The sequence below is a fragment of the Protopterus annectens genome, chromosome 8.part0, assembly GCF_019279795.1.
Source record: "Protopterus annectens isolate FY-2018-M chromosome 8.part0, PAN1.0, whole genome shotgun sequence".
In the NCBI taxonomy this organism is placed as follows: Eukaryota; Metazoa; Chordata; order Ceratodontiformes; family Protopteridae; genus Protopterus; species Protopterus annectens.
Genome location: NC_056741.1, coordinates 171,264,305 through 171,290,384, shown reverse-complemented (window position 1 = coordinate 171,290,384; position 26,080 = coordinate 171,264,305). Strand labels below are relative to the sequence as shown.

Genomic DNA, 26,080 nt, shown 5'->3' with positions numbered 1-26,080 from the left:
TGGTTTAAGGCTTCAGAGAGCACCCCAGCACTACCAGGCTACAACTCATACCATACATTTTGGCCACAAAACCCGGACCAAAATACAAAAGGCGGGGACGTATCCATATTCATCAAGGATACCCACACCTCCAGGTTAGTGGCACAGCACGATGCTTCAGAGATCATCCACATGCAACTAACAACAGGCAGAACTGTAGTTCAAATTGTAGCTTGCTACAGATCACCCACCATGTCCCAAGACCTCAATTCCACATTTCTGGAAACACTGGGAAGCATAAAGGTCCTACCAAACACCCTGATATTGGGTGATTTCAATTACCCAAACATTAACTGGGAGAACTACTCAAGTACAAACTCCCTTCCTCAACATTTCCTAGAATTTATAAACTCAAATGCCCTGAATCAACTGGTCAACACCCCCACCAGAGGTGACAACATATTGGACCTGGTCATCACCAACATGGGTGACTGGTGTTCCACTCTGGAGGTCAACCCCTCGCAGGTTAGATCTGACCATAAACTAATCACTCTGGATATCCACATTCCGCCCCCACCTCCCTGTCAAAGAAACCACTGTGAAAAACTTTTCAAAAGCAAACTTCACGTTACTTAAGACTGAGGTGGAAAGTTTCAAATCCCCCATGCTAAAGGATAACGCTGCCCAAGCTGCAAAATCCTTTACTAATGCACTCTACGGGCACCTACAAGAATGCATGGATTGTGCTATCCCAAGCAAAACCAAGACTCACTCCTCCAAGAAAGGGAAACCAGTCTGGTGGACCCCTGCCATAAACAAGCTATACAATAGAAGGAGGAAAATGGTACAGAAAAGATTAAAATCCCAAGAAGGGAAGACATCCCTGATCAGTATCAGCAAGAAACTATGATCCCTCATAAAATCATCCAAGGCTAGCTTTGAAAGAAAAATTGCCAATGACTCCAAAGATAACCACAAGGCATTCTTTAGCTATGTCAAGAATCTAAGTGGCAATTCTCAGATCTGCTCGGAGTTAGTGCAGAATGGCACAAAATACACTGAACCGACCAATATCACCAACATCCTGGCAGGCAGGTTTAGTGCAAACTTCGCCCCCACCCTCAAAAAGGCCCATAACCATACCAGAAGAATGTAGTGCCCCTGAAATCACAGACACTCTGGTTAAAACAGCCCTCTCCAAAGCCAAAAACACAGCATCAATGGGACCGGACGGTGTCCCAGGCTGCGTCCTACATGAGCTCAAGATGAACTAACCCCTCACCTAAACACACTGTTCAAACTCAGCCTCTCCACAGGCTACGTGCCCATAGAGTGGCACACAGCAATGGTTATTCTGCTCCACAAAGGTGGAGCCACAATAGACTCCAGGAACTATCGCCCTATACACCTGACTAGCTTGGTCTGCAAGGCTATGGAGCACATCATCATGGATCTCATTAACAGAGACATTGGGAACCTCCAAACATTGGACCCTACCCAGTTCAGCTTTAAGGGCAGATCATGCCTCCTAAACCTGGTGGACATCTTTAAGACAGTTACCAAGGCTATAGATGAGAGAAAGGTTGTCCACACAGCCTAACTAGACCTCGCAAAGGCCTTCAACACCATTCCCCATTCTCGTATTATAGACAAGCTCACCAGCCTGAACATAAACCCTTACATCATGAGATGGGGTGCCAACTGGCTCACGGACAGAACCCACATGGTAAGAGTTGCGAGAGCTAGGTCTGACTCTAAACTGGTTACAAGTGGCATTTTCCAGGGCTCAGTCCTAGGACCCCTCCTGTTCGGCATATACTTCTCAGAGGTACAGATAAGCACAGGAGGACTATGGCTGACCAAGTTCGCAGATGACTGCAAACTAGGGGCTATAATTGACTCTCCAGCTGACACAGACATCCTCCAAAAGGGTCTCACTGAGACAGATACCTGGTGTCAAAACCATGGCCTCAAGCTAAATGCCAAAAAGTGCACAGTCATCCTCTTTAGAAAAAAACAAAGTACCCACAAACTACCACATAGGCGGTAGCCCCCTAAATACAGAAGACGTAATAAGGGATCTGGGGACCCAAGTAGATAGTAATCTCTCCTTTGATAATCATATTGCCAAAGTGGTTAGAAAATCCTTCTATGTGGCCCACCTAATCACAAAAGGGTTTGCATCCAGATCAAAAGAGGTCATTGTGCCCTTCTACACATCACTCATCAGACCCATCATAGAGTACAATGCCACATTTGGGATGTACCTTACAAGACACCTGCAACAGCTGGAAAGACCACAGAAGTACCTCACCAAGAGGATCACTGGCCTCAAACAGATGCCCTATGCAGCTCGACTGAAGAAACTCCAGCTGTACTCAGTTGCATACCACCTACTCAGAGGTGATCTCTGCCTGACATACAAGGCCATGCCCAACCCAGAATTGATGGAAATGCTCCACCTGAAGAAAACCATATCCCCTCGAGCCACACGCTCTAGGGATCTAAACCTCACCACAACAATAAATAGGACATGCTGGAGGGATAGATTCCTATCCCAGAGACTTCCCATGCTCTGGAACAAGATTCCAATCTACATTAGGCAGAGCTCCTCACTAACACTCTTCAAGAGAAACCTTGATGAGTGGATGGGAAACAGAAAGTTTACCCCGGGGATCACTTCAGTGGCTCTGCTGGACAGAGACACAGGGAACTAACCTAAAGGGGCAGCAAAAGCCAACACATTCCAGCTAGGCTTATAAATGACTTTGGGCAGATAGCCTAGTACCTACCTATGAACCTATGAAATGTTAATATAAATGTTAGTAATACATTTATGGCATTCGTGATACAAGTTCCACCTAATTGGATCCTGAGAATTTAGGAACATGTCTTATTTATATTTTTATACTGCTTATAATGAATATGTATGTTGTTTGTCTTTTTGGCTTTTCCCGGTTAGGGGTCACCACAGCGGAACTCCAGTCCGCTAATGATTGGCAGTAGATTTTATTATGGTGCCGAGTTGCCAGCCCGATGCCCAACCTTCAGCAAAGGCACACCCATTCACGTATGTCTTTCGGAGGCCACTCGACCGCGGGGAGGACATGCAGACTCCACACAGAAGGCACTCCAGCCGTGAATTGAACAGGAGAACCTCTTGCTGTGAAGCAACAACGCTACTGCTGTAGCATCGCGGCTTATAATGAATATGTATAAGGGCTAGTAATGCATTAACTGCATTCATGATAGAGGTTCCATCTAAGTTGACATTTAAGCCCCATTCAATACATGTGTGTAAGTGGATTGGGATGAGCAAGTGAAAGATGGTAGCGTAACTTGCTTTAAGTGTTGAAAATATGGGGAAAATAGCAATAGTAAGTGTATGTATGGATACTAACTTGCATATATGAAACATTTATAGGTGACTAAGATGATCATAATAGCACTTTAATGCTGATGATTTATTTTATCTATATGCCTAATGCAGATTTTCTGATATACGCATAAACGTTGTGAAAAGAGAACATGTAATATGAAGTGAATGATACATTTTGGTAGATGGAAAAGGTTCACTATGTGGATTTTAGAAGATCAATGTGAATATGAAATAGGAGAGCAGTATTTTAATGATGGTGACTTAACATTTTAAAGTTTTTGATGTATTATCTCTTTAAGACAGTCCTAGTAACGTAGATACATAGTAAGAGACATGTGCATTGTATTAAGGGATAAGCTTTAGAAAAGTACAAAGGGAAGGTGGAATTAATTTATTTGATTTGGAAGCAGTAATTGTGAGTATATTTGATGCACTGAATTGTTGTGATTTTATATGGTCTGATGAAACCACCGGGATGGTGGTGAAAGTGTTTACCTTGTAGTGAACAATACATTTTATGTTTTTATAGCCGTACGTTACACGACTGTTTTTTTGTTTTTGTTTCTGTTTATGCTTTTGCTTTTTGATTTGCGGATGTTTAGCAGCTCCATCAGGGCTGGATTAGTGAGTGCTTTGTAGGTCATGCATAGGTCACCCCTTTAATAGTTGGTAGGAAAATGAGTAAAGGGATAGGATTTTTACTCTATCCACATAGCACATGTTCTTTACACCCTATATTTTCTTTATGAGGAACCTCTGAGGCCACTCCAGTTGTTGTAAGTGCCTAGTCAAGTACATGCCAGATGGTGCATTGTACTCTGTTATTGGTCTAATGAGGGCTAAGAACAGTGGGACTATAATTTCCTTAGATCTGGGTAACATACCTTTACTTGTAAGTCATGACAAATAAGGACTTCTTCACCACTATGTACACATGGCTGTCAAAGTTCAGGCTACTATCTATCTGTGTACATAGATCTCTCAACTCTGAATCTACTCATAGGGGTGTGCTATCAATGATATAATTTGTAGGGGTGTTTGACTTCCCAAAGGATATGATAATATTTTTTTCACATTTAGTTTTAGGCTCCTGAAGGATATCTACATTGTTAGGGATTCAGTAATTGCTCCTAACTCCATGGGCAGTCATTACTAATAATAATCTTAGACATTGACTAGACTTTTTCTCTTGAAATATAATGGGTGTAATAGGCTAGGTTTGAAATGACCCTCAGGTCAGTAGCCTAGTAACCTCCTATGAACCTAAGAACCTGTGAACCTAGCTTGCAGTCATCGGCAAACTTTGTCATCCAGAAACCTTCCACATTATCCTTGACTTCAGAGAAGTATATTCTGAACAGGAGTGGTCTCAGCCCTGAGCCCTGTGTCACACCACTAGTAAGTGGCCTCCTGCTGGTTGTGGATTCACCCACTTTAACCATGTGTCCTGTCCATGAGCCAATGGGCTATCCATCTGAAGATGTAGGAACGTATGTCAGTATTGTGATTTTACTTATAATACCTAAATGAGGAACTGTGTCAAATGCCTTGGCTGCTTTGAGGTAGGCTGTATGTACTGTTTAACCCTCATCCATGGTCTTACTGACTTTCTCAAAGAAATTCACCAGATTCTGTAGGCATAATCTGCCTTGCCAAAGCCAAACTGGATTGGGTCCATATTTGGAGGTTTCCTATGTCATTTATCAGGTCAATAATTATTCTTTTCACGGCCTTAATATAAGTCTAGTCAAATGTATGGGTCTGTAATTTCCCAGGTCAGTAGATGGTCCCCTTTTATGTAGAGGAACAACTGTTGCTGACCTCCACTCTTTTGGGACAAAGCCAATCTGGAGGCTGTGGTTAAACAGAGATCCTAATGGGCCTGATAGGACCTGATTTAAGCTGTTTAAGAAGCAACCTGGTATATTGTCAGCCCCCAATGAAGCTGTGTTTTTAGCTTTAGAGAGGGCAGTGGCAACCTGTTCTTTGGTGATAATTGGCTGTGGAGTGGTGGAGGGTATTTCTTGGGGGGAAGAAAAAGGTGCACAAAGTGAAATATTCCAATACATATGTATCCATACATAGGTTCATAGGTTGGTACTAGGCTATCAGCCCTAGGGCCTATACAAGCCTAGCCATAACAATTCCCTGGCTATTTCTTCCCACACTATTTACTTCCCTGGACCCCTGTCTAGCAGGGCGATTGACATGATCCCTGGGGTGAATTTCCTTTCTCCCATCCAATTGTCAAGGTTCCTTGTGAAGAGGGCCAAAGAGGCACTCTGCTTGACATGTATGGGCAATCTATTCCAGAGTCTGGGGAGTCTCTGGGTCAGGAACCTATCCCTCCAGCATGTTTTGTTTATTGTGATAATAAGGTTTAGATCCCTGGAGCGTGTGGCTCTGAGGGATTGGGATTTCTTTAAGTGTAGCATGTCCAACAGCTCTGGGTTTGACATGGCCTTGTATGTTAAGCAGAGATCGCCTCTGAGTAGACGATATGCGACAGAGTATAGCTGGAGTTTTTTAAGGCGGTCAGTGTAGGGCATCTGCTTTAGGCCTGTGATTGTTTTAGTGAGGTATTTCTGCGGCCTTTCCAGTTGTTGCAGATGTCTTGAGAGGTACATACCAAATGGGACATTGTATTCTATAATGGGTCTAATGAGGGATGAGTACAGTGGGACAATGACCTCCTTTTTTCTGGATGAAAAGCCCTTACTGATGAGGTGTGACACATAGAAGGATTTCCTGACTGTTGTGGCGATGTGGTTATCGAAGGTGAGACCACTGTCCACCTGTGTCCGTAAGTCTCTTATCACACTTTTGGTGATAAAACATTTCTTTGTAATAATCAAAATGGCATACACTTCAGATTTTTCAACCTAGACAGCTGTACTGAGGCATTAGTTCCCATTCGCGTTAAGCAGAGAGAGAGAAGTTAAAAGTAACCCTATACGGTAGAATTCTCACATCAATGAGTTCTGTATGCTGGCTGCTTAAATTTATCTCAGCCCACAAGCGACTTGACTAATGCCCTGTTTTACTTGTTTAGACTAATGAGGGATTTTTTGCTCTGTTGTGCACCTTCCATCTTACTTCTTTACAGGATTTTCTTTTATTGTACAACCTATTAATATCAGGGGGTCCACCAGGTGGCTTGTTTTTGCGGTTTGACCTGGATTTATTTCTATTTGGTATTGTCATTATTATGCAGTTGTTTATATGGTTGTACAGGGCTTTCTTGTACACCTTTGCATAGGTTTCTGTGTTTTCTAGATTTGGGGGAACTTGGCAACTAGCTATGCCATCCGTTAATAGGGGGTAATTCACCTTAGAAAAGTTCTTAAAGTTTTTGAGGTTAGGTGGGGGGAAAAGATTTACCTTTATTTCTAGGGAGATTGCTGTGTGATCTTACCAGTGAGGACACCTCACTTGGGGAGGGGGGGGGGGGGTGCAGCACTTTCCCATATTTGTAAATACCTGATCTATGATAATGCTTCCCTAGTGGGAGGCAGTCTAGCTGCTACAAGGCATTTGGATTTACAAAGTCAAGAAATCTCTTGGCTTGCATGTTAGTGGTCATGTATGCCTTCCATTTAATGGAGGGGTAGTTAAAGTCACCCATGAGCATGATACTGGGCTGGATGGTGAGTATGATGTATGGGTTTCCTGGTTCTTCATGGGGGTCCTCTAGCTAGCAAGGATACCATAATGGATTTTTCCCATGGTTAGTTGGACATGAAGTAGCTCACGCATGTCTTATTGTTTGACCAGCCTTAAGGTGTGCTTATCCCTTATGTAGACAGATACACAGCTGCCTTTTGCTCTTTCATGTTCAGTGGGTGGTCAGAATGTATGAAAATTATTATTAGCCATTCACTGCCAAAGTGGTTTCCATAGCTTTGACCCATGTTTCATTAACTGCACAGATGTCAGATTTTCTAGGGTGAGGAGAACTTCTAGGGATTGCAATTTCTGGTTGAGACTCCTAGCACTGATCAGTAACACCTTCAGCTTCTCCGGAGTAGCTTTAGTTATATTGGAAGGTTTGTCTGTTTGGCAATGCATAAAAAGGCACTATGGGGTTGAATAATGTTTAGCCAATATCTGAAAGCCTAGAGGTGACAAGTGAAGACTATCCCTAGCAAAACAGTGTGGCCTGTCAGCCATGTCCTCCCAGTACTGGACCCCATTGCAATGTCACCAGTAGCTAAGCCAATTGTGGCATCATTCTTGGAGATGGTAGAATGCTGCTCAATGCTTGGCTTATAACTGTCTTTGACACATATCCTGAGATCTCAGTCTTGTAATAATAATAATTCAGTATAGCAGCAGTATACACTAAACAGCTTATGAAAGTTTGATTATTCAATAAAAGTACTTTGCTTTGTAGACATGAGGCAAGAGCCACTCAATTGTTCAGAATTTATAAAGTCACTAAAACAAGGTAAGCAGATTAATAAGCCCTCTAGCCATTAAACAACTACATGCAGGAATCTCTAGTGTGTTTTCCCAACGTATACAGACCAAGCTAATACTCACTACCACTAGATGGAAAATCCTCTGTACTCTTGATGTAAAAAAAAAAACAGAAAAGAACATGCTAGTGTATAAAATGCACTACTTTATCCATTGGATAGCTAGATAATGAATTCAAAGCAAGTAATTCAGTAGAACAGACAATGAGAGGCAAAATGCACTTGTTTTCTTAATAAGCACAAGGAAAAGGAAATAAGGGAAATAATTCAAGATATCAACAGCAGTGTAGAAAGGGAGGAACTTATAAAGCTCAGTTTACAGTAAGGCTGGACAGCTTTAAAAATCACCAAGTTTAAAACGCAGATCAAGGAATTGATAGGTAGGTAGGAAAAATAACCATCAGGAAGTTACCAGCAATGCTTGTAGTTTTTGCAGGCCTTGAGTCTTATCAAAAAAGACAGCACCACACATATACTCTGTATATTTAAGTATCACTCAAGAAACAAATTAACCAATGAAAAAAAAGCATGTAAGATGTGTGGCCTGGGTAATTTAAGTGTCTATCTACCACATAGAACAATAACTCCAGGCCAAACAGATTTCTCAAAAACAAAAAACAAAATGGAATAGGAAAAACAGAAAACAGCTCTATCAGTTTAAGCAACTCGCGAACAAAAAATATAGATTTACTTTCCTCACCTTACAGGGAGTCCCCAACAGTGTTTGTAGGTTTTGCAGGCCTTGGGCCTTGAATCTTATCAGTAAAGATAAAGATACAGAAGTTTTTACCGTATTTAAGTATCACTCAAGAAGCAAATCAATCAATGAAAAAATGTGACATGTGTAGCCTAGGTAGTTTAAATGTCTATCTGCCACACAGAACAAAAACACCAGGCCAAGGAGATTTCTCAAAACAGAAAACAAAATGGAACAGGAAAAACAGAAAACAGTTCTATTAGTTTAAGCAAGTCACAGATAAAAAAAGAAAAATATATAGACTTAAATTTTCTCACCAACAGTGCTTGCAGTTTTTACAGACAGTATGTCTTAGAAAAGATATAGACTGTAGTCTGTTTTATGCTTTCTTACCTTCATTGAGCTAAGCAAAAGTCTACCCACATTTCTGAAGCAACCATTTGGCAACTGCTGTTGTTCAATCCATTTCAATGTTTTCTGTAATTGTGTATCTTCAACAAAGATGTAGGGCTTTGCTTGGAAAAATGATTTAAGAACAAATGCTGTAAGCCTGCAGAAATCACCACCAAAAGAGAGAGGCAAAGAAAAGAAATAATATCATAGAAAGTTAGCAATCATATAATGCACATAGAATTTTATTTACCCAAAATATGACTCAGTTTGCTAACACCTTAAACAAATTATGTAGATTCTGAAGGTTTAATAACTGACATTTGCTGAGGTTCTCTGAAGTATCTCATATATTACATATAATTTGAGTTTCAAGGTTCATTGTCAAGAGACAATGTAAAAAGTCAGGACAGTAGTTGAGAAACATTTGGAAGCAAATGGCAAGTCTTCTGCTTAAAAGCTCCACATTTATGTAGTTAAAATTTAACGGTGTTAATGATAGACAACATATTTTTGCAGCATTGATTCAATGATTCAGTGATCTGATTTACAAACTCTGAGCCTACATATGACATTTTAGAGTTTACCTTATGATTGTCTCTGATGCAAAAAGAATTTTTGCAAACAATTTATCCAATAATATCTTAAAAGATTTAAGATCTTTAGCCTATCTAATTAACATAGGTTATGAATTCCAAATTTGTGTTTAAGGTAATCTAAGCAGCAAGTTATTATTTCTGATATCAATAATATGATCAACAAAATCCATATCCAACATAGCAGCTATAGTAGAATTCCTTAGATATTTATAGATCATCAGATCACCCCCCAAAATCATATATGAACTGAATATAAAGACAGCTGTTCAAGTCTCTATATAGCAAACATTTGCAACCATTAATTTGTCTAGTGACAGTCTTCTGTATACATTCTACCTTCCTTTACTGTGCAATATTTAATATACAAAAAGATTCTCCGCATTCATAATAGGTTGTATACTAGTTATATATATTTTAAGTAGCACTTGTTCATCACTGTGGAGAGGAAATATGCTGCATTTGACTGTATGACTCTCTGGTTTGCGTGGCTGCAGTGTAATGTGACAAATCTAAACACCTTCATTAACGCAGTGAAACATTTTGAAATATTGCTCCTTATTTACAAGATGTCTGCCATTCAGGAAGCATTCTGTTTTTTTCAACAGATAAGGTAGGAATCTTATATTGCAGCTTGGAGCGGTGACTGGCACTGGAATAACATCAATGAAATATACATGTCTTTCTACTTATTTGAAGTTGCCTTAACCTTTATTTTGGAGAAGGATTTTATGCTATGTATTTGTGATACAAGCACATGTGTATTTCATGTACAAGGTATCATCTTTCCATTAGGAACCCTTTTCTTTAGAGCACCATTAAGACTATTATAAGAATTAATCTAAATGACTGCTCATGAATGAACAAGTCCTTCTAACTCTGTAATTGGTTTTGGAAGTAGTTAAATAGTAGCAGTTAAAATACCCTAAAAGTGGTTTGCTGAAGTATATAACTGCACTACAGCATGAGTTACTATTAACTCTGTAATGTTATTTTCTGAGATTTTTAAAATTTAATGAAATCCTCCATATGTTTCTGTTTAAGCAAAGATGGAACTAAAGTGCTTTCTTATGTTTTCAAGCTTTTATCATTATAAATGTAGTCTGAACATGGGAACAAGCTCTGTTAAACTCTATGAGACTGTGTTTTGTGTTCTTCATTACTCATATTGTGCTTGATTTTATGATTAATGAGAGGTGTCAGTTATCTAAAAGACCTTTATTGAAGGATCTCCTGTCACCTTCACCTCCCTTACAAATATATAATAACTCAGAAATGCACAGACACAGACAAAGAGCAAAAGGTACTTTCTCCCTTCCAGTTTGATCTCACCACGTGGACGAACAGTACGAGCATTTAGAAGACACAGTACTCAAATGCATGATGCCTGAGGAAATATAACTTGAGCATAATATGCACAGATAACAGGAATCAGTGAAACTGACTAAAGTCAATTATCTTGACAGTCATAGTAACATTTTTTCACATAGACTTCTGGAAATTCCCCACATATCCATCAAAGTGCAGAACAGTGAATGGAATTTTAGAGAAAAGAAGGTGTTTGAAAGGGCACATTGTAACTGAGATCCACTACTACAACCTCCTCAATTATGAAAATTAAGTTTAATTCCGACAGTAAAAGAAGAATTCTGGAATTCGCTAATACACTGTTAAAACATTTTTTGTAAGTGTGGGGTGGGGGTCAAGTCCTTTTAGACCTTCCTGAGAAGCTATGTCCCCCCAGCCCATATATACCAACTCTGATGTAAATGTACCATGGATTAAGGGGACCATTTTAATGTATAGCAACTTCACACATTGTATATACTCCTCCACTTGCAGTAAGGGGACAATTTAAACGTATAGCAACTTCAGACATTGTATATACTCCTCCACTTTCAGTGCAATAGACTTGTAACTCCAAATGTAACAATTATTGGTCTGAGAATTAATCATTTGAAAGCTCATGTTGCAGAAATGTTGGATTTAGTTTTATTATCCTGGGTTAACATCCCCCTCCACATGAACAGTATGCTCCCTGCACCCTGTTTCTAATATAATCAGTTCCAGGTTTGCTGCACCTTAAAGATTAGGAAATATTTAACTTTGCAGTGATCATTCCATCTGGTTTATTTTCAATAATCAGAAGTCACACAAACACTTTCTAAAAGTGGATGGCAGAACTATGGTTATTTCATTAATAACCCTGTCCAATTCCATAAACTTCTCCCTACTTAAATCAAAAATGAGGACCAACGGGAAAAAAAGGTCTTCAGCGCCAGTAGCAAACTGTTTGCTAAAATGTAACAATCATCATGCTATAGATACTGCAAAACACTTGCACACAGTGGACTTTTGCTGTAATATCAGCATTCATTTTTGAAGCCACGGTATCCCCATTGCTTCATAATTTAATACCAGTAATATCAACATACCTCAGTATCCTCAAGGCCTCTTAATTCAATATCAGTAATGCATTCATGCACTGCCAGTACCTGCCAATCATGCACTTTAACGGCTAGTGCTTGGTGCAGCCAGTCCCCTTCACTGTACCCTAATTACACTATTGTTAAATGTAGCCATTCTGTAGGACAATGAGTGCATTCCCCTGGCTGGAATGAGTTACTTCACAATCCTCCAAGGGACCTTCTCATTTTGCATACTATGTTAGTTGTCATATCACCTATTAAACACATCTTGAAGGGCAAAACCTTTATTACCTTGTGCCAGGCTGTGGAACTAAACATTTTTAACTTTATGGCAAATAAAGTCTGGCATTGCATATAAGCCTAAACCGATATCATGCTTGAAGAGTAACATATTCCTCATTTATTTGACTGGGGAGGTGGGCTGCTCCTGAGGCACTTTTTAGTCACAAGCTGGGTGAAGAAGCACAGTGAATTACAAAATTAATATAATTTGTAGCACAAAAGAAGTATAATATTTATACAACTAGTTACACTTTACAAATTGGATAGTAAGTTGCAAAGTTCAACATTGCAGGACTGTAGGTCACATGACAGCAATTTATTTATGTTGGAATATAAGGTTCAGCTTGCAGAAATGTAAAATATTGTTTCGTCTTACATGTCAGTAAGACACCATTCCAAAGACAGGGAACTAAGATTAAGTATTAAAGAGGAAATAAGACGGGTACAGTGTCAACTACATTTAGCAATTAGGAAGAGAAAGAGAAGGACAGAGTGGAAGAATAAAACTGGAGAAGTAAAAAAGTGAATCTTTTCATCTATTTATCTAGATAATAAAGATAACTATAAAGCAGGCAGAATCTAGTATGAGTACTTAGCCTAGTTACAGATGATGCAGTCATAGGTCAAAGGTCAAGCCTGTGACAAATTGCCACTGTAAATAATTATAAGTAAATATAACTGGTAACTCATTTTTCACCAAGGACTGGATTTAATAAAGCCTGCACCATGAGCGAAAGCCCTGTGTGTGTTGCTCCACAATGCACACACAGTAGCATGCTGTGTTGTATTCGCTAGAAACATGGTAAACATTGTGGTATGCTAATTACTACATAATCAGCTGAATTGTATGCTAATAAACCAATCCAAGATGGAGGAGCTATTCAACAAGTTATAAAGCAATCTTGTAGCCTCAGTGCAGGATTTTGCTTGTGAATTCCAAAACCTAATGGAATACAGCCACATAATCTAGTCTTCATGGAAACAATGTTAGGGACTGCTGTTGCTCTTATATATGTGTATGTCCAACAGGCCTGCTGCTAGGGCTAATAGCCTAGTATCTACCTATGAACCTATAATTTTCTTGGGTGGCAAAAGCCAGGGTACTGTTTTGGCTAAGTTTATATAGGCCCTAGGGCTAATAGCTTAGTACCTACCTGTGAACCTACATATGAACCTATAATAGACCTCAGCCAGGAAGGAGAATGGTATTTAGACCCTGTTTAACTTTTCATGGTCTGCATGAGGTGGAAATTATAGAGTGCTACAGGGTGGATAGAGACGCAGTACAGAAACTCTGCAAACTCTGTCATCCTCAACTGACAGCTAGGACAAATGGAGGGGAATCAATACCTTTGGACACTAAGGTATGGGTAGCACTTAGAATATTAGCTATAGGAACCTTCCAGAGACCAGCAGGGCATATGATGGGAGTGTCACAGGTATCAGCATCAAGGATAGTCCATGAATTCCTGAATGCTATGCTACAGCATGCCAGTGATTACATACAGTGTCACCTTACATCCCAGAACAGAGCTGCCACTATGCAGCATTTCTACTCTGTACCACACTTCCCTGAAGTCCTACATGCCATACACTGCATGCACATTGAAATGAAAGCACCACTCAGGGAACAGGAAAGGGTTTACATAAACATAAAGGGCTTCCACTCCATTAACTGCCAGGTCACGTATAACACTAAGGGAATCATCCTGAATGTCTGTGCTGGCAACCCAGGCAGTTACCACGATTCATATATCTGGCACAACTCTTAACTCCATCAGATGTTTTCTGTGGGAAATATCCCACAGGGTCATTTACTGGGGGATGCAGGTTAAACACTTGAACCTTGGCTGATGACGCCCATCAGAAATGCACACACACCAAATGAAGAACACTATAATGAGTCACATGCTCAAACACAAAATATCACAGAGCATGTGTTTGGGCTGCTGAAGTTACAGTACCAGTCTATAGATACATCTGGGAGAGCCCTGCAGTACAATCCCCATACTTGTGTTGAAATATTCACTGTCTGTACCATCCTTCACAATATTATTCTGAGAAAACAGCTGCAACAGGAACACCAAGGGGAAGTGGAACACATCCCATCACTAGTAGCAAAGTCACCACAGCCACATGCATGTGAAGAGTTAGAGGGGGAACCACCAGCCACTGTGAATGTAGGCAGATGTAGGCATGTACAATATACCCCCACCCTGGCCAAGAGGCAATGGATAGTACACACACTGACCACCTAAGGGGTAAAACCTTCATCCTGTGCACATACATACAGTAACATTGATGCCAGGCAATGCTCAGAACCTTTACTTACCCATGTAATAACTGTGTACTGCTAGCATCACACAGACTCAGCCCTGAATTAAAAATATTGTAACTGCTGGACTTCCAGGATCATTGTTGAACCTGGAAGAGGAAAATAAATGGCTAAGAACACAAATGAGTGGCATATCCTTGCAAACTATTACTTGTTAATGTAACTAAGTAGGAGGTGGGTGACATCAATATGTGGCAGCACTGACGTACGTCAATAGATGTGCTCTCTACCAACTAATAGACCTCATGCATCATAGACACACACAACTTAGAAGAAAGCAGTATCATTTTGTAAAGAGCATCACAAGCACATTTATACTAAGCACTCAGTCAGCTATGAACCCTTGGCATCAGACTAAATACTTACACATCTCTGAATCCAGAAGATAGAAAATCAAGGATATGGCACATTTATCATCATTTGCACTGGGTGTTGTGTGTGTGGGGAGTAGGAAGCTTAGGCCAACACAAAAGGTAGTGAGTGCATGTGAGTAAGCAAGAAAGACAGGCAGAAATTTTGATAAAGTATCAAGTATCAAATGGGCACTGAGACAGAATGAGCTGTAAGCCACACGACTGACCCATGTTACTGTTATATGTGTGTGTGTGTGTGTGTGTGTGTGTCTGTATGAGCATTTACATTAAGACATGTGTGTATCTGCAATGACACAGCCAGGATTTGTGCAAGATCTATGTCCTGGTATGTCAGACAGGTGTGAGCCATGCATGATAGAAGTGACAGTTCATTATCGTCATCCCCAACTGCAACAACTGCTTCTGCCAGGAGTTGCACTGGCACATATGTGCCCATGGTCAGATGAGCTGCTGCTACCTGAACATGACTGATGTCTGCTGGAAAAGCTTTCCTCACGAGTATGCCCAGCACCACAACCCCGTGGCCTACTGCATCTGGATGTGGACACCTAAATCACTGAGAGAGAAGTGAAGTTGTGCCACTATGGCAGCATAATTGGGCATGGCCACACTGGTTATCATCAGATGATGATGCTGACCTATGTCCACGTGGATGCCGTCCCCCTTCCAGCAGACGATCCATCACAGATACTGCCCATTCCATTGTGTCATTCATGTAATCCATTGAATTGGCAACATGGCTGAGGCAGTCATGTGTGTCAGCCTGTGCCACATTTACAACCCTAAGCATGTCCTTGGAGGCCCTATTGGAATGTGCCTGTGTCACCATGATGGCCCTAAATATATGTCTAGTGGCACATAAACACTGGCCAGGATTACATGTAGAGTAGACATCTGGCTTCCTCTGAGCACCCTTATCAACCCTCCTGCGTGGCACCTTGCCCACACTTTAGCTATGGCCAGAGTCAACCGGCAATGAAGCCGGTGTAACCACACTGCCCTGATTAAGTGTGTCACCCTCCATCTGTCCAATGTCTGAGGGCTCACTGGAATAAGTATGCATAAGCCTACTGGCTGTGAGAGATGGAAATACAAGGGATGGCTGAATGTCAACCTCAGTGTCAGATTCAACATCTGTACCCCCCGACTGTGCCTATCTTTGGCCACCATCATTATTAGAGTCTACCAATGCTCTAACATCAGGTGGTAAGAGTCCTATACTTCCACTATTAAGATCACCTGTGATAATAAGCAAGAAACACAGGAAAGTAATTAATACCACTACTAAAATTTAATATATGATAACAAACTAACATTGGTGCCACTATCACAGATGGTACAGCAATACACTCACATACTCATGACATCCACCTTACACATAAGGACAAATGCATATTTCTGACAAATGGTCATTCATAATCAAATACAAATGTTTGGCTTACCATGTGCAAATGACTCCACACTTGCTAGGAAGGATGGTCCTGGAAGAAGCTAAGCAAAAGTTAAGGACACAATCATCACAATTCTATTAACACAGGGGGACATATTATTTGCCTATATGTCCATTAACAATACTCTTAACTTAAACTTCGCTGACACATCCATCCAAAGCCCATATATAATGAACAAAAATGTGTTATTAAGTATCAATTTATCAATAGGATCAACCAAAAAACATTTAAACAACATGAAATATTACTTTCAATGTTTTACTATACAAGGAAATGTTATAAATTGACATATGTAAGCTTACTTGGTAGCTCCTCCTGGCACATATTTGCCTTCTAGAAACACCAACACCAGCATCAATCACATGTTGGTGTGCATTTTCCACTCAGCTCTCTGAATGTCTGACAGTGTACAGGAACTCTTCATTTGGTGTTGGTGGTGGCTCTGTAGCAACCCCCCCCCCCATAGCCAGCTGTTCACGGGCAACTGCAGCTGCTCTCCTCTGGGCTGATAAAATCATATCAGTTAACTGATGATGCACTACATCATACGTCCTGCTGCATCCCCCTACGGCATTTATGTCATTGACTATCTAGTTCCAAATCTGCATTCTGTTAGACATATCCCCACATCCTCTCTCAAGCAGAAAGGCAGTGTGGCACCTAAATGCTCACACAATTATGTCATTTTACAAATCACTGAAAGCAGGTTTACATGGATTGGTATGCTTGGGTACCATACTCCTAGCTAACATGAAACACAGAAGGATACAGCACATAAATACCACATAATTAAATTCCTTCTTTTGTAGATGTACATATTTTGGATTACTATCAAAATCCTGACATTCAAATTAGCGAACTATCATATCCGCAACGCATTTAATTGACCTCATGTATATTAATTATGTCGGAACATCAACACGTAACATTGACAACCATTTTTCGATGTTAAAGTCAACAGTTACCATATATGTAGATGCTTCTTGACCTTGACTTCTGTACGTCCTTACGAACTGATGTACACTTGATCGTCAACATTTTGACCGTCGCTCCTATCATGTTTGAGGAGGTGCCTGTCATGTAATTGACTTTCTGCCTTTTGATTGTAAACCACATATTTTCATTATTAACCATTGGAGATACACAGTTCAGGTATTAAAATTTAAGCGTATGTGGATGTACCATATCACACTCACACACAAACCAATGTTGATCCAAAACAAGGAATATTAATGGAGTGCTGTATTGTTTACCCCAGATACAACAGGATATCTACATATCTCCAAGAGCAAACCTCTTGAAACACAACTTTTGTTGTAGTGACACACAAATGGTATTTGGCTCCCCACCTCCAAAAAAAACTGACAAATGACAGTTTGCACTGAGCAACGAATAACACATTAGTCAGTTGTTATAAATGCTTTCAAAACATTGTCACAAAATGTGTACACATTTACAACAATAAAAGTAAATTTTATACAATTGCCAGTCACCTCTCCCTGAGCCCAGCATTCCTCTAGAGGTGTCTATGGGCCATCTTAGAAGCCTAATAGCCCTCTGTGTCATTGATAATTATATTTTACTAAAATAACATAGAAGAGCGTAAGATAACCCAGTTGCAGCAATAACACTTGTGATGAAAGTTAATAAGGCTGTCTATCTGAGAAAGTAAAATGCCTGAAAAAATGCCTATGCCACTAGTGAACTTATAAGAAGTGCATACAGATAAAAGTTACATTTTCCAGTACATACATATATAAAATATTTTCCTTGTAACATGTGGAGAAATCTAGCATGTTCTTGAAAAATGCAATAATACCTTAACAAGACCAGAAGGCTTCTGTGCAGATAAATCCAAATTAATAACAATCTTCTCCAGTGTTCTCTGCATACACAACTCTCCTTACCTTCAAGTTTCCAAGCTACATGGTTACATTTTTATAATATGGATTCAGGCCTCTGAAGCATGGTGAATATGCAAATGAGGTGTTAGCTCATAAGAATTGCTGAATGCCAAACTTTTGACTTCGTGTAGCAGGTGTAAACATAGTATCAGCAATGCCTCAATGTTAGTTGCTAATGGATTGCAGCTGTGAATGATTACTGGTAGGGAGAAGGAAAACACAACTGCAATTCAGACTCCCTTGCCTGCAGTGAGTGTGTCACCCAGAATGCATTTACAAAGTGTAGAAGTAATTGTAGCAAGCTTTTAAATTGAATTTCTTAGTTTTTGTTCATTAATAGTCAAACTCTCCTGCCTTTGTTGAAAACTGTATATTGGTATCATGTACTCTCATAAATTTTAAATACGATGATACAGAATGACCTACTGACTGCATGTCTGAGAGTACAGCACAGATAAAAGAAGAATGAACACAATACATAGAAGACAGAGCTGCACTGGCACAAACCATATTTATAAATGGTTGTGTGATCAGTCATTGCACTAAATATGGAAGTGGCACATGTACAATTAACTGAGAATGTATAAGTGTTATGTCTTGTTAATATTGTGTCAGAAATGGGACTTGCTTGCATGCACAATGATTTGCATTCTTGGTGCAAAACTGTTTCTGTGGCAAAGATAGATAAGAAAGCCTTACTGTGTTTTGTAGGTTCATTAGTCGACAGCTCAAATTCAGAGTTGTGTAAAAATCTGTAATGTGTGTTAAAATGTATTTTGTAATTTTTTTAATTCTATTTTTATAATAGTAATATTTGTGTGGTGCATGGCTTAGTGCAAACATGGTAAAGCAGATAAATAAATTTAATTTAATGTAAGTTGCTTGTATGATAAAGCCTGCATAACTTACAGCTGTGACTCAAGTGTGTGAGTAGCACATATGGTAAACAAATGGAAGCACACAGTACACAGTATAGTTAGATTATGGTTCAAGTCCCACATTTATCTTTTAATGATGAAACCTAATAAAAAATAAGTTATTTACTTACCATAACGTTCCATGTGAGTTGATCATCTTGCCTTCATTCTTTACTGATGGGTTCAGAGCTGATCCCTCAGCTCTGAGTCGCCCAATTGCAAAGCTCAAGGTCTTCAAATAGCTCGAGGCCAAGTCCCTATCCCATGATGCACCTAGAGTTACCTCAGATCTTGTAAGCTGCGTATAATAATATCATATGTCATTCTTTCACTCCCAAGAAAGGGTATAGAAGGATTGAGCAACCAGGATGGATCCGGCATCTCAGTCATCTAACAGTCCAGGAGGGGGTAGGTGAGAGGGACGTAAGAATGAAGGTGAAATGAACAACTCACATGGAACGTTATGGTAAGTACATAACTTCTTTATGTGAAGTTGTTCTATCTCGCCATTCATTCTTTACTGATGGGTAGCGTCTCAAGTACCATCAATCTCGGCTGGCTCACGGGAGTATATTTCTCCGGACCGTGGATCCAAAGGAGGCCCTGTCCCTGGAGGCCTTGTCAACTTTGTAATGAGTGATAAAGGTATGAGGTTTTGACCAAGTGGCTGCTGCACAAGTGTTATCAATAGGAAGTCTGGCAGAAAAGGCAGATGATGTAGAAACTGCTCTGGTTGAGTGAGCTTTAATTTTATGGTGCAAAGGCATATTGGCAGCTGAATAAGCAAAGGTGATACAATCAGATAACCATTTTGATAGAGTCATTTTAGCCACTGGTCTACCCTTCCTGGAGACTGAAAATGAAACAAAAAGCTGGTGTGATTTTCTGAAATCTTTTATTTTATCCAAATAAAATCTGAGCTGTCTGTGAACATCAAGTTTGTGCAGCATGTATTCTAAATTGTTTGAATGGTTGGGGAAGAAGACATGATTTGGTTGAGATTGGTTTCAGTGCAAACTTTGGACAGGAATGAGGGGTTTGTTCTAAGTGAGACTCTGTCAGCATGGAATATCAAATAAGGAGGCTTGATGGATAAAGCCTGAAGCTCTGACACTCTGCGGGCTGTAATAGCTACTAAAAAGATGGTTTTCCATGACAAAAATTTGAGGTCACAAGAGGAAGCTGGTTCAAATGGCAGAATAATTATATGGGAAAGCATAAAATTTAGATTCCATGGAGAATAGGGAGATTTCACAGGTGGTCTAATATGAAAGGTCCCTTTGAGAAAGGATTTGGATAACTTGTGGGACATAATATTCAATCCTTCAAATCCAAGATGAAAATTAGAAATGACAGCCAGTTGCACACAAACTGTTGCTGCTGCTGCTCCTTTGTTAAAAATCATAGTCAAGAACTCTAAAATGGAGGCCATAGGGGCATGGTAAGGATCAATATTGTTTTTAGAAGCCCATATAGAACCTTTTTTTCCATTTGCTAAGATATAGCTTCCTAGTAGAAGATTTATGAGAGGATAAGAGGATTTGTTTTGTCGCATTGGAGAGATTACGGAACCTGGCTATGATGGGAACTGGAGCAGCCAAGCTGTCAGCTTCAGGGACTGCAGAGAGAGATGAAGTTCTCCCAACGAGTGCATCAGAAGTTCAGGAACTGGGTCCAGAATCCAAGGGTCCTCCAAAAGATGAAATCAAAGGAAGGGGAACCAAATCTGATGAAGCCAATGAGGGGCTATGAGAATGATAGTCCTTCCCAGGGTTTTTGCTTTCTGTAGAACTTTGGGTATCAGAGGGATCGGTGGAAATGCATAGAGAACACCTGGACGCCATTCGTGTATGAGTGCGTTCCTTGGGGCTTCTCCCGGAGGGGGAATCAGAGCAAAGTAGCTTCTGCATTTCATGTTCATGTGACTGGCAAAGAAGTCACAGCAAGGCTGGCCCCACCTGCAGAATATCCTGTCCGCTATTTATTTCTTGAGGGACCACTCGTGGGGCAACAAGATAGCCCTGCTCAGCTTGTATGCTATCATGTTTGATTTCCTCAGGATGTGCATTGCCAACAGAAAGCACTGGGTGGAAACAGCCCACTGCCATACTCTGAGAGCCTCAAAAAAAGGGGGTAGGACCTGGTTCCTCCTTGTTTGTTCAAATACCAGACCACCGACATGTTGTCTGTCTGAATCGCAGTTGTACCCACAGGAAGAAATTCCTGAAAGTACTGCAATGCCAAAAGTACTGCTCTCATCTCCAGGACATTGATATGCAGATGAGTCTCTTGATCGGTCCATGTGCCTTGGGCTGGCTTTTCCTGAAAATGCCCCCCCACCCTATCAGGGAAGCATCTGTGGTCACTGTGGCCGCTGAAAGGGGTAGCACAAATGGGTGTCCTATCGTGACATGAAGTGAGGTCAATCACCATTGAAGATCCTTTTTGCAGGAATTTGTGATCATTATAGTGTGAGACATGGGAAGCTCTTGGCAAGACCATTGAGTGAACAACAGCCATTGTAGCATCCGCATGTGCATATGAGCTAGTGGTATGGCTAGAATTGCTGCTGCCATCATTCCTAATAATTTCAGAACTTCTGATGCTGGTGCTCTGTCTTTGGATATCAGAACACTGACATGCTGATGAAGAAGAAAGACTCTTTCTATTGAAAGCCTTAGTGTGGTGGTTGTGGTGTCCAACTCTGCCTCGATAAAAATGATATGTTGTGATGGTGACAAGGCAGATTTTTTTTAGTTGATTGTAATGCCCAGTTGATTGCAGAGTGACAGAGTGGACTCCTGGTGGTGGCGGTAAGGAGCCAATCATCTAGGTACGGAAACACCTGGAATCCTAGACACCTCAGATGAGCCATGACCACTGCCATGCATTTGGTGAACACTCTGGGGGCTGTAGTGAGACCAAAGGGCAGGGCTCAAAACTGATAATGATTGGCTCCGAGCCGGAAGCGCAGATGATCCCTGGATGACCTAGTCATTTTTATGTGGTAGTATACATCCTTGAGATCTATCGAGCACATCCAATTGTCTTTCCATAAGAAGGGAAGTATAGACTGAAGTGTGACCATCCAGAACTTCTCTTTCTTAACATATTTGTTCAGTCTGCTGAGGTCCAATATGGGTCTCTAGTCCTCCGTCTTTTTTGGAACCAAAAAGAATCTTGAGTAAGTTCCAGATCCTGTCTGGTCTGCTGGGACTGGTTGGATGACTCTTTTTCTTAGCAGCGTTTGGACCTCTGTTGTTGCTTGTTCCCTGTAACTGGGTGGAATGCCCGAGATTTTTCTTATGTTTGGAGGGGGTGTGGCGAATGGGATGAAGTATCCTCTTGAAATGATACTTTGTATCCAGCTGTCTTTTGTTATTTTGAGCTAGGCATCTGGATACAAAGATAAGAGACCCCTGACTGCCTCCAGAGCAGGACAGTTGGGCCTCCTTTCAGGAGCACTGGTAGAGCTTCTCTGTCACCCTGGTGTTGTGCAGCCCCTCTGCCATGAGGGCAGTGTCTGCCATTATTGCCCCCTCCTCTGCCTCTGGAGGGGGGTTCACCATGTATGTCCTGAAAGGCTCCTTGGGCTTTTTGGAACCACATTTTTCTTCCCCTTTGACCCTTAGGGTAGGGTCAGGTAGGGGTGGAAAAATGGACCCTGATGGCAGAGTCTTTCCATCCTGTTCACATCTGTTTTTTGTTTCCTTCACTTTAGGCCCAAAAAGGGATGAGCCATCAAAGGGAGTATTCACAAAGGATGACTTGAAGGGCTCCACGAAGGAACACAAGCGCATCCAGGAGTGTCTCCTATGAGCAACTCCTGTACCCGCTGCCCTACTCGTTCCATCAGCTGCATATGAGATAAGGTGCATGGATGAGTTTACTATAGAATTGAGGGTAGCAAGCTGTGCAGCAACTTTGTCGGTAGCTTCTGCAGCTACTGTACCCTGAAGAGTATCTTCTAGCTCTTTAAGGAGATCTCTTTGTAACCTGGTAAAATGAGTGAAATAGTTGAGCGAACGAAGAGCAAAAGACGCTGAACTAAACATGCACTTCCCATATCTATCCATGATCCTAGAGTCTCTGTTAGGAGGATGGATAGACGAGGAAGTCTCAGACATTTCCTTTTTGGTGGCTGCCGCCACCACCATGGCATCAACTGGAACACCTTTTGCTAAGAACGATTTGTCAAGGGGGGCAGAAATGAACTTATTAGGCCTCCTAGAGACAGGCTCCATAGCATCCGGAGACTCCCACACCCATCATGAGACCAGCTGTATCAGCTCATCGAAGGGTAGAGACACCCAAGAGGTGGAGGGCTGAGACCCAAAAGCCTTCAGGAAAACTGACTCATCCTCAGTAGGGCTTTTGGACTGCCAGTCACCCCTCAGCCTAAGGATTTCAAGTATCTCAGTAAATGAGATATCTTCAGAGGGGGACCATGGGGACCTTTCTGACTCATCTAAGTCAGTATCTGATGTTAGAGACTCCTGGGGGGAGTCTAAATGTTTCCTCTTACACAATCTCTTCCTGGGAATCTCATCAGTGGGAGCTTCTGGTGAGGTCTCAGAAAAGCAACTGCCACCCAGTGGGGCTTCCTGAGGCTCTGGGTCTCTACGCTTGGTCAGGATGTGTGAGGCAGAAGCAGATGCAGGTGCTTTAAGGGAGGAGGAAGCCAGACCTGAGGTCAAGGATGTCTTAGGAGACATGACTCTCCTCATAGGATCGTAAGCACCTCTGCTCCGATGCGAGGGGATCAACGGATCTGAGGAAACTGTTGATACCCCCGGCATCGGGACAGTGGGCTCTGAACCAGAGGTAGGAGCCAAGCTCATCTGAGCTGAAGCCCTGAGAGGCAGAGTTGCAACCGACAAGTCAGTCCGACTAACCTCCCTGGATCCGACCAGAGAATGTCAGCTCCTAGAGTCCTTGACTGGCACCAAGGATGTCAGAGTGCATGAAGCCGAAGACACTGGAGCAGGCATCGGCTCCAAGGGTTCCACTATCAACAGGCCTGACTCCTCCAGCTCCGAAGGGCCAGCATGGCTCGGAGGAGGAATAGTTTGAGCTGGTGCAAGGGTCTTCGGCTCCGAAGCCATTTGAGTCTAAGCCGATAAAAGTTTTGCCAAGTCCGGTGCAGATAACAGCTTCTGCACCACATGATCCACATTCAGATCTGAAAGGCTGATAGAGGACCAAGAAAAGTGCAAAGAAGGTGGTACCAACTGTAACAATGGACTTTTAGGAGCTTCAGAGACCAGTTTCAAGACTGGGGACCGGGTCTGAAAAGACTGTCGGTTCCAATGGCAGTGGAGATGAAGTTGAAAATTTTTTCGATTTCTTTGAGCCGGTAGTCTTAGAAGACTTTGAGGACTTGCTGGATCCATCCTGGTCACGCAATGCTTCTTGGAAGGATGGCTTCAACAGACCTCTCTGTATTAATTTTCTTTTCCTTTCCTGTAGGACTCTGGAGGAAAAGGAATGACATATAGAACAGCTATCCTGTAAATGCAGGGCTCCAAGACAGTAGGCACAATTTACATGGCTGTCTGTTACAGACATCGTTTGGCCACATTTCGGGCACTTTTTGAACCCTGACTTAGGATGCTTTTCTTGGTCAGCCATTGAAACTCAGAGAGAAAATTACTGTTACCACAAAAAAAAAACAAAAAAAACAAAAATAAACAGTAATTATCCACACAAAAACCTTAAATAAAATTAGGCTGAGTCACGCACACACACTTCACACAGAGTAATAGTAATGTCTATAGTAAGTGACAGAAAAAAAATTCTATCTAAATACAGAATGTGAGATATATAAGCAGACTATGCAATGAAAAAAGAATAGCTGCTAAGACACAACAAACTTATCTAATATATTCTAAGAATAGCTATATCTGACCAAAATTACTGTCAACTATAAAAACTTCAACAGTAATTAACAAAGCCAAGCCTTTTCTAAACAAGTCTAAGGTTAAACACACCACACATCAAATAACTATAAACTATTTAGTATACTTTGTGACAAAAGGTCACTTACTAAGCACACTCTAGGAATAAGAAAACAGGTTTTAAACTAGGCCTAAAAAAAGGAGGCCAACAAGAATCCTAAAGCACACTGAGGTAACTCTAGGTGCATCATGGGATAGGGACTTGGCCTTGAGCTATTTGAAGACCTCGAGCTTTGCAATTGGCCGACTCGGAGCCGAGGGATCGGCTCTGAACTAATCAGTAAAGAATGAACTGCGAGATAGAACAACTTCACATCACTTGTTACAAGGTAATGCATTTTGAGCTTTGCCTGTCACATTTGTGTGTCACTTACCTTTGCCTAAACATGGCCTATTGGCCCAGACAACAAGCAAACATTGTCAGTTTCTAAAAGGATACATTGTTGCCTCTTTTCCATTGTACAAACCTGCTAAGCTGCATTGTGTGATGGTCTGCAACACCTGCAGGTATTGAACAGCTGCAGACACTTGTCAATTTCAAAAAGGATAAATGTTTTTATCTTTTTCTTACCATCACATAAACCTGCTAAGTGGCATTGCGCAACCATCCAGAACACCTTTACACACCAAGGAGACACTTGTCAATTTCAAAATGGATACATTCTATCGTATGTTCTTTGCCATCATGCAAACATGCTAAGTAGTGGTCAGCACACATACATAGTAATGAATATGAAAATATGCAACTGCTGTCTAGTTGTTCCTGTGACAGCAGGTATACGTTAAAGGCTACAATATAGATGAGTCTGGATTCTAATACAGCAATGTCCAAAGTTTTAATACTGCTGCTTGAGTTTACTTTATATAAAAAGTAATATTAGAAAAATAATTACACATTGAAATAACTATCTT

General features: G+C 41.0%; 1 protein-coding gene across 1 annotated transcript in view; it reads right to left on the bottom strand.

Moving 5' to 3' along the window:
- The window catches only part of LOC122808690 (alpha-2-macroglobulin-like), a 1,814,690-nt gene that overhangs the window by 344,594 nt on the left and 1,444,016 nt on the right, over window positions 1-26,080 (bottom strand). The window contains exon 26 of the mRNA XM_044079678.1: window positions 8,927-9,083. Coding sequence (XP_043935613.1) covers window positions 8,927-9,083 — 157 coding nt within the window. The remainder of the gene's footprint in view (window positions 1-8,926; window positions 9,084-26,080) is intronic.